General features: G+C 38.9%; 1 protein-coding gene across 1 annotated transcript in view; it reads right to left on the bottom strand.

Annotated features, from left to right (window-relative positions):
- enox2 (ecto-NOX disulfide-thiol exchanger 2) overlaps positions 1 to 9,879 on the bottom strand; it is a 161,662-nt gene extending 151,783 nt beyond the window's left edge. Inside the window, exon 1 of the mRNA XM_044040264.1 lies at positions 9,717 to 9,879. Within this exon, the coding sequence (XP_043896199.1) occupies positions 9,717 to 9,782 (66 nt within the window). The 5' untranslated portion in view covers positions 9,783 to 9,879. The remainder of the gene's footprint in view (positions 1 to 9,716) is intronic.
- Positions 9,880 to 10,570: the final 691 nt, after the last annotated feature.

Consider the following 10,570-nt stretch of genomic DNA (forward strand, 5'->3'; position numbering starts at 1 on the left):
CCCACTAGCAAAGAAACCATTAACAGTAATGAGAATCGATGGGGGTCTTCAAAGTATTGGCAGTCCAGCCCAAGAGCAGCAGTCAGTGCCATCTTTATTAGTCTGGAGGAAAAAAGTGTGGGTTGCTCACATGCCAGCTCTAAATAGGAGGACATTGACCAGAAGGTCAGGTCAGACTGAATCCAGCCATTTAACTGCCTGCATCATACCTTATTCTCATTACAACAGCTGTCACTCTTCTCCAAGCTAAACCAAGGCCACCATAGCAAGAGGCAGAGGTCAAAGAGGTCAGACATGATATTGCTTATATATTTAGAAAGAAAACACCACACAGGTGTGGTGCCTCTAAGCAAATAAAGAGCACCTTTAATTTGCCCTTCCGTAATCTGGTTATTGTGCCAAATGCATTTCTTAACAAGGCAATCAGAGATGGCAGACTTTGCCCCATTCACACAACAAGCCTGTGTCGGCCTATATGTGTAACAGACTCTGTGCCGCAACGGTAGAGCGTCTGACTCCAGATCAGAAGGTTGCATGCACACACACACACACACACACACACACAAATATAAATAGCAAATGAAAAATGTATGCCTTTCTTTCACATCTGGAGTCAGATCATAATAGGACGTGAAGGTATGCATCTACCACAGCTGGGATGCGAATCCTAGACTTCAGTTTTAACTTACCAGCTGAGCTAATGGGCTAAACAAAAAATAAAAGCTGTGGACCAAAGGCCCGTGATTGGCCTGTGGGCCACACTTTGGTCATGTCTGTCTTATTGAATGCTGGAATTGGTGAGCACTGGGTGTGTAGGTATGTGGCAATAAATGACCACTCTCACTAGTTCAGTTGCTGCTTGTCGGTCATCACTGCATCAATGCATATTTATATTTTCCATCTTTGGAAAAAATCTCCACATAATCATCAGGTGCAGCCCTAATTTTGTGTAAAAACACACTGCAGATTATTCAGCATTGAGCATTTAGTACACATATAAAATACATACTTTAATTTGAAACAAAACACTTGAAATTAAAATACTGGGCACCAAAGAAAACACGAGACTGTTGTGGCAGAAAGAAACTGACCGGAGTAAAATAGTTTCAGGATTTGACAAAAGCAATATTCGGTGCCAAACCCAGCTAAAATAAAGACTGACATTTCTTTTGCCGAGTACCAACAGTGCCCAGTTTCCGTGTACATTATCTGGCAAAGCGGCTCAAAGCAGCAGCAGCAGCAGCCCCGTATTGATTCAAACGGTTGAATTTAAATGATGAACCAAAGCCCACCCTCGCCTACTAATGCAATGCATTACAAACCCCCAAATCCCATTTGTTTAAGAAAACATAAATGAAATTGAAAAATTATAAATCATAGAGTTTACTCAGGAGAGAATTACAGATTATGGTTTCGGGATTTAAACAACTTATTAGAAATATAATTTAAAAAAGCTTGTTGTTTTCTTTCACTACAGGGAAATAAGCAGATTCATGGGACAAGTAAGCGCTACTCAGATGCTTGTCCAATATATTGGACAAAAGCTATATTGTTGGTTCAGTTTGTCCCTGTGATTCAAGCACTTGCTCTGGAGGAGTAAAAGCAGCCAAATCATTTTGCACATTAATCCAGATGTTTGGCTGCATCAGACACACAGCGCAGTCAGAATTGTATCCTGGATTTAGGGCTGGAGTTATTTTAAATGACTTGGCAGGTAATCAGCTGCTATCTTTCATCAAAGAATACCAGTGATGGGGCCAAGTCTGTGTTTTCAAAATCTACCAGGGTATTAAGATTGTATTCAGTTATCCAGTCGTTCCAAGCTTTATTTTATTTTTTTTTGATAGGTTTAAGAGTGATCAAAAAAATAAAAATAAAACTGGCAACCACCCTGCAGCAGAGTTCTTACACAAGCAACCAAGGTTAAATAAAAAAGTAGATTTTTTTTTTTATTTCACTCTCCCCAATCCCCAAAAAATTAAATATTTCTTACATTAAGCCAGAAAAGTAAGGCAGAAAACAACATGTAAAATTTAGATGGAAAGACGTGGCACAAAGTCTTTAAAATGCAGTTTGAAATCCGCCCTGATAGATGACAGGACCTGATTGTCGAGGGTGAAAATGTGTAATGATGTTGTGACCACTTCTTGCAACAATCAAAGCTCATCACTACAACTGAAGCTGTGTAGTTGTGTAACCAAAATGACTGTCATCAGCACCGCCTGATTACAAGTGTGGCTTTCATATATTTATAAAAAAAAAGACAACCATGACATTCACACAAGTAACTGTCCTGCCCGTCGTCTCATCATCTGGTAATGTTTTTGTTGTTGTTGTTCAGCACATAAAACTGAAAGGTTATGCATGTTGGGATCTGATTTTTTTTTTAAAAAAAGCACTTTTTTCAATGCTGGATAATGCGTAGAAATTGATCAGATTATGGTTGATTATTGGCATGATCCCTCAACAATACCTGACCAATTTTCAGTGGAGGAAAAGAAGCCTCGCACCTGACACTCTCATAAAAGTACTGTATAAACAAACAATATTTTACACCTCTGCCCAGATGCTGTTTACCGACATCCAACTTGGCGAAGCGGTAACACAAGTTTCAACATGACCACTAGGACAGTTCTGCTTCACACTTGCATGTGAAGAGACCTACATAAGCCTGACTCCATAAACGAATGAGTGTAGAGATGAACCAGAATGCAGAGCTTCACAGATCAACATCAATTGAGATCTCGCAAGGAAATTTACCCCCGTGAGCTGAAATAACTGACTGCACGGAGTGATAAAGGACGTTGTAGTGAGGTGGAAAGGCCAATCTCAAATTCATTCTGCCCGAGGAAATAAAGCAAGTTTGTGTATAACAGGTCAGTGTTTGGGATTAAATGGAACCCGTTATCAAACACTGAACTACGCTGAAAGTAAAACCACTGTATCGCACTCCTGGTTATCCTCGGTGTGCCCCGCAAGGTCACAGTGGAAGTTTTATTCACTATCTACTTTACATATGTAGCCCCGAAGCACATCCCATGTGACAATTGGAGTACGAGTGAGTCCATTGCTCTATTTCTGAGCCCCCTGGGAAAGTGTATAGCATATGCTCTCATACTGTCGTTTAAGCAAGTTTATTTTTGTACCAGAAAGGTAAGGGACGATTATCCTTATGAAAGACGTTTATTTTTAACAGCCATTTGAGAGGAGCTGACTGCTGACTGCTGACAGCATCAGCACACATACAAATATAAATAACAAATCCCATACAGTACATATCCTAATATCAGAGTTATATCATAGCAATAAAGTATTCAAATAAAACAAATCCAAACTCTCATTTAAACTACGCTTCAGTGACACACACACACACAGGGAAAATGTTTTTTACTACTTCTAATTAGTACTCGAACAGTCAGCTCCATTATATTAGGAATGAGAAGTGGCAGCAGGAAAATTGTTTTCTCCCGGAAAGATTTGAGGACGTCTAAACCACTCTGGGTCACGCACATTAGCGGAACACTGCTGGCTGAAAAACTCCCTCTCAAACGAGCCCGCATCACTAATTGCACACCGACGTTTCTCTTGTCAAACATGTCGAAAAATGCTGCTAAACTAAACGGCCTCCTCTGAGGAAAACTCCGCCCAATGTTTGATTTTTAGAAATGCCAAAGAAGTGGGCAGAGAGCCGAATCAAGGAGAGGAGTGCGTCAAGCAGTGGAAATAGAACGACGACAAAGCTTCAGCTCCAGCATTTATAAAAGAGGAGGAGTCAGGAAAACAAGCCTCTCATTGGTTGGACAAGAGGATGACGAAAGACATGTTCCAGTGACACAACAGGGGGCTAAGAAATCCAACGGCAGAATTTTAATGCAATATCTGTTAGGCTATTGCATTAGGCAGTAGATACACTGCAGAAAATAACATCATTAGATACACATATACACACTGATTTTCATCTGAAAAAAGTGGTTACGGGGTTTAGTTATACTTTAAATCAAAGCCTCCTCACTGCTATTAGGTTGATTAGCTGTTAGCCTGTTATGGATATACCGATTTGGAATTTATTACTTAATTCCCAACTATCTCTCTTCACTTTCGTTTGTGTTTAATTTTCCAGGACACCACATGCAGCGTGATTATGAATTAGAGCACCAGAGGGCCTACATCAACCAAAGCAGTAACATAATCAGCAAGCCAGAGTGTAGGTAAACAAATTGGAGGGGAAATTAACATTGACAGTCATTATTGTCATTAGTTTATATTTAGAAATTCAACCAAATTTCTCTGTTCATCCACCTTTGACTGTGTTGTACATACAGAACAGACCCAAGTGTATTGATTTGATAAAATAGCCCTCTCTCTCTCACCACCTCCCTCTTTTTTTATACTGCTCCCAAATTCCCTTGTGGGTCAATAAAACATCCCGTAATGAAAAACTTCACCTTTTCTCACCTCAAGTGGAACAAAAACAATTTGGTTCAGAGGAAGGAAAATGGTCTCAGCATGATGCCATCCACTGAGCTAAGTTTAGCAATATTGGCCTCGGGCAGGTGAATCTAGTCAGACAGATTTAGCGAACAAAATCATAAAAGTGTTGGGGCAATTTTACGCACACACACTGCAACAAAACAGGCAGGACAAACTTACATTGGAGACAAACAAAAGACTCCGGCACAAGAAACACCACACTATAATAATAATTGACAGGTGAGTGATAGGCCATAATCATGTTTCGTCGACATTTATTATGGGATTACAGGGAGTTATCATCATCAGCCTGTATAAATTAACATGTAAGGCGGCCACAAGGTCAGCGTAGTTACTCTAAAAAAAATATTGTCTCACTTTCAAGTTTTTAATTACTTTCGAAGAAAATAATTAAAACCTAAAACAACAGCTAATTAACACCGGGAGTGCCGTCGGGCATTGATTAGGCTGATGATGATTGGCTCGAGTCAATGTGGAGTTTAAACCACATTCACAACCAACTTTTGAACCCTCTGCTTGTTTCTGTTTGTTTGGTTTTTCTCCTGCTCTGAATCATTTAAATTCAAATGTCTTTCTAATAGTCGATTCAGTTGCATATTGCCATGCTTACAGAGAAATCTAACGGGAGTTGCTAAACACAATTTAAATGAAATGAAATGAAATTGATGGCTTCAAACAGCAATTAGTCCACAAATAAAATACTTAATTTATTACTACATAACATAAAATGTATTAACAGGTTTCAACAGGGGAATATTTGGTATTTTAGATGACATTTAGGATGAGAATTAATCACTTTTCAGATTGGATAAGGTGTCATATAAGGTTGTATACTTTATTTAAGTTTAGTTCTGTTTTTAAGAGATGGGCGTCACCTTTTCCAAGTTTAAGGCAACAGACAAATACAACTTCAATTTAAATAAGAGATTGACTTGCAACTAAATCACTGAAACTGAATACATATGGTTTTTGCACAAAAACAAGACCTTTGAGAATGTCATCATTTCAGGGTTTGGGGAACAACAACTAATCGATTAATCGAGAAAAATGAATCCAAATAATCATTAGTTGTAACGTTATATAATTCTGAATGAATTCATCAACTGTCTGACAGTAACAGGCTGCGCCGGGACTGTCTCCACAGTTGACATGTTGCTATTTTTGAGTAAAACCCTGCTGAAGCTGTTGGGTACAGTCTGAGTGACAGTCTGAATTATATTATAAAGAGATATGAGAAATTAGAGGCTGTACATTGCACCATAGCATGTGGGTTTAAAAAAACTAATGTTATGATTGTATGTTTGTTGTGGATGTAATGGAAGTAAACCTCTGAGGATTAAGTTTCTGTACGACTGTTGCTACTGTTAATCCTCAAATCAATTCAGTCACTTTATGGTCCCACGTAAACAATTCATCCTGAGCACAATGACCTCAATCTGCTGCCGCAATCCTGACTGCATTACATCATAAAAAAAGGCAACAATGGGTCTCTGATTCTGTTGCACGTGAAGAATCCCCTCTGCACTCACAGCTCTGCCGGCCATATCTGTCTCTGTCCTGTGCCTTCAAGAAGTCGAGCAAAAATCCATCACACCAGCAAGTAGATCAGGTGTCACCGGCATGGGTGCAGTTCTTATTTGTGCAAAGCAAGGTCATTGTGACACATGAAAGGTGGATCAATCAGGCAGATTAATGAAGCACAACCAGCTGACATGACGAATATTGACACCCACCATTTCATTTTTGGTCATGTGGCCCTCAACAATGCTTAAATAACTCAGGCAGAGGTGGAAGGATCCAGGTAAACTTCTGAACCTAATCCTTCAAAAAAAAAAAAACAGCTGGAGACTCTCCCTGAAATAACTGAACTACTGCATGTTGAATTTTGAAACTGAAATACCTAAGCACCTTTTTCCCTAACGATGACCGCGTTTAAATATTTATAAAGCAGTAATAACTAATGATAACCTACTTATAAAGGGGAACAAAGCATTTGAGATACACAAATGTGGTTGGACTGCAACAAATCTTAAGCTAATTATGAATTACATTTTACTACGAATTATTCTGCTGATTGTTTTCCTAGAGAAATAATTTCAAAATTAAGCAAATGACCTGAAAACAGCTTTAAAATTAAAATTTTGTTATTTGTAATTTAATGTATAAAGCATTTTTTGATATTTAACAGACTAAATGTTTATGTAAGGAAATAACAGAAAATAAAAATTCTCATTTAGTCTGCTTACAAATAATAAAAAAAAAAATGTTGAGACAACATGATGGACTCAGTCATGGGGGACACTTCAGATGATAATTAATGAAAATATTGTTTTAAATCTTTTAAATTTGCTTAAAGTAAATAGCTGATTAATCATTTAGTCCGCCAATCATTTCAACTGATTGAGACAAACGTACACGTACAGTACATCCACGGACAAAACATAATCACCAAGTCGACAAATTATAATGAAATACATCATCTTTGCAGCAGTCGGACATTGTTATGCAATTGCTTAAGCTTAAATTAACTGGGTTGCTTTAAATTTTTAATGCGCCTCCAATGTCATTTCTGTGGCCCACACTCCTCCTTGTCTTTCTGACACCAGGAAATCAGAGTGGGCTAGAACAAATGGTGTATTCCATTTTTAATCAATAGGAGGATTTACCTTTGCCATGAGAGTCACCTCTCTTAGCAAAATATGGAGTCAAGATTCAGGATTATACCTGCAAGGACATGCTTCAGTTCATTAGAGGGCTTAGATTTTCAGACTGGTATGACACCTCGTATAGGTTACCATTAATGACTCAGTAATCCTTTAAATCTCCAAAGAAATGCACCTCGTCACGAGCTTTTCTGGAAATGACTGCATTTGCAGGGTTGACTTCAGTGATGATCCTCCATATTTTTAGGGAGGAGGCAAGCCTTCCACTTTCATGCCCTTATCAAAGGCTGGCATTGTGAACCTTTAGTACCACAATGGTGATTCTTATTATTTCCATATCACTCCCAGAGCGATCATAACGCGTTCGAACTGTGCAGAGCAAACCCGTTTCTCACATTTTAGCAGCGCAGCACAACGGCGACTTCAAACCACTTTCTGCTAACATAGTCATCTTTCAGCTTCACCCCAGTGTCCAAAGATTCGCTGATTAACTGTTGATAAACTTCATAATGACTTCATCATTTAACTCATCTTTCAAAAAAAACAACAACTATGATGATCCAAACAGCTCAACAGTGCACGCGCTAACAATACAGTCGTAAAATACTGAAAAGCCAAATAACAATATCTAAGATTTGTATTTCCACAGTTGACCCCGACGTTAGTTCACACAGGCTGAAACAATTTCGGTGAGCAGATGTCAGCCTTCAGTAAACCTCAACCAAGCAACATGTCAAACAAACTCTCCGTACTTATCTGGGATAAACGTTGCCTCTCTATCGCTGCCTCGCCTATCTTTCATGACTATTGTCAACCCCGATAACCACTTCGTTCTTCAGCTCTCAAAACTGCTTACACGTCAGGTCCAGAGAAATGGAAAACATCTGAACATGTATTGCTTCACACGATGACCGAGAGGGAAACACTCTTGAATAACAACCTCCAGAAAGACACTTAACATGTCCGTGTCCATTAAAAATAAAGATATTATTATCATTATTTATTATTGTTGTTGTTGTTGTTGTTATTGGCTTTGACTAATTACTACATCCCTTTCGCAATGTTTACGATTGCTTTGAGTTATTCTGATGATAAGTTTAATTCATGCATTCATCTTCTAATGCTTCATCCTCCACATGAGGGTCATGGGGGTTGATGATGCCAACCCCAGCTGACATAGGGCAAAAAGCGGGGTGCACCAGTGTCCAATTTGCTTAATCCCCCCCCAATCTGCATGTTTTTGCACTGTGGGAGGAAAACCGGAGAACCTGGAGAAAACCCATGCACACATGGGAAGATAAGGGTGTTTTGGTTTTGGATTTTTAATGAATTTCTAATGAGTGATTCAGTGTCACCCACACTCTCCATATGTTTATATTCCCCTCAACAATCATGGCATTTATTCACTTAATCACTGGTACAGTCGAGCTTGTGTAATGACAAAGCTTCAATTGGAGGTTACAAAGGGGTTCAGTGGAACACAAGCACACATTAGCATAACAATCATGGGTCTCTCTCTCTCTGAGAGGTATCTTCAAAATGAAAATCTGGAAGGGGGGGAAAAAAACAGCAATAATATGTGCAATCAACCATAGCCTGAGCTGATATAACATCTTGAATGCCAGACTATAAATAACAGATGATAGTTTCGACTGTGACAGAAGTATTGCTTGCTGCTTTGCATGGAGAGGGGCATTTTAACTGCAGTATACAAGTCTGTTGACTAACTGCCACTGTGAAGCGTTTACACTTCCTGGCCACTTTATTAGGTACACAGATCACCTAATAAAGTGGCAACAATAGTGGTCTTCTGCTACAGTCCATCAGCTTCAATGTGCAACATGTTGAGCAGTCTGAGATAAACTGCCTTCCTCGGCTGGAATTACTGTTTTTGCTGTTTTTTTCTTTAGTTATTAATGCTTAGCTATCATTTAAACCAGTGTGTTAACTCTCCTTTGATCTCTGGATAACGAGGCATTTTCACCCAGAGAACTGCAGCTCACAAGATGTTTTTGTCTCTCTTTTTTTAACTATTCTCTGTATACCCTAGAGATGGATGTGAGTGGAAAATCCCAGTAGATCAGCAGTTTCTGAAATAACAACCTTGTTTGACATCAACAACCATGCCGCGTTCAAAGTCCCTTGTAAATCACCTTTCTTCCACATTCTGACGCTCGGTTTGCACGTTTAAATGTAGGTATTTGCGTTAAAAGGCGTTTAAAATGTATGTACCTTAAAAAAGCGGCAAAACTATGAAAGCAAAGGAGTAAACTGCCACAAGCTGTCACTGCAGATGCTCCGAGTGCAGCTGTCACAGGACTCGGTTCATTCAGCAGTTGCTAAGTCAAATAACTTCACATAAAAGAAAGACAGAATGAAAACGCTTCACATTAGTCGCAATACAGTCATTCATATGCGACACATCGCCTCCACTGCTGCTATCTTTCACCACAGTGTACTCTAACGTAAACTTCCCGTGGTGGTGACAGCGAAGCTAACGCTACGCTAACTACTGCGCTAATGTTTAGCACGGGCGAAGTGAAAGCGGAAGTATGAAAGTACCTGATTCCCACGCGTGTGTCCTTCGGCGTGCACCGCCTGCCACTTAAAAGTCCCATCCACATCCATGCGACACTTCTAGGGTTTGTTGTCGTGGGTAACCATGAAAACGCCTGGTTAGCAGTGAGTGAGACCTGCCAAGCAATGGCGGAGCCAAGTACGGCGAGCCGGAGGGCCGACACGTGCTTTTTGTTGACGTTTTCTGTCCCACATGCGCGAGCTGTTCAGGGAAATTCACACAATCTACTGGTAAAACGAGTGTTTTGCACACATATACATACACAGTATAGGTATTCATCTTATTGAAACATATTATACTGACTTTTTTACTGTTATATATAAGATAATATATAAGATGAAAAACATAAACAAGGCCACTAACACTGAACAAACACAAATAATAAGCTGACTTAATAATAAATAATAGAATTAAATACTTATTTCAATGAGTTTTACTGACCACTCATGTTTACACACATAAGCAATTTCCAGTGGCACAGTGTATATGCACAATCAATAACAATGTCTAATAATATACATAATACTTTAAAATTAACAAAATTGAACAAAAATAAACACATGACTTCATTTACAAGCCTGTAGTTCAATTAAAAAAAAAATATGGAACAACATTTGTCACATATTTATGTGTTATGACTATTATGTATATTAAATACATTTAAGAAATATCACTTATAGGTAAATGGTCTGTATTCATATAGCGCTTTTCTAGTCTTGACGACCATTCAAAGCTGCAGTTTTGCCCTTCACTCATTCACACAGCACATTTTTCTGTCACTCATCTTTCATACCCATTCACACGCAATGTGAGGGGTTAAGTGTCTTACCCAAGGACA

The sequence above is a fragment of the Solea senegalensis genome, linkage group LG12, assembly GCF_019176455.1.
Source record: "Solea senegalensis isolate Sse05_10M linkage group LG12, IFAPA_SoseM_1, whole genome shotgun sequence".
NCBI classification, from domain to species: domain Eukaryota; kingdom Metazoa; phylum Chordata; class Actinopteri; order Pleuronectiformes; family Soleidae; genus Solea; species Solea senegalensis.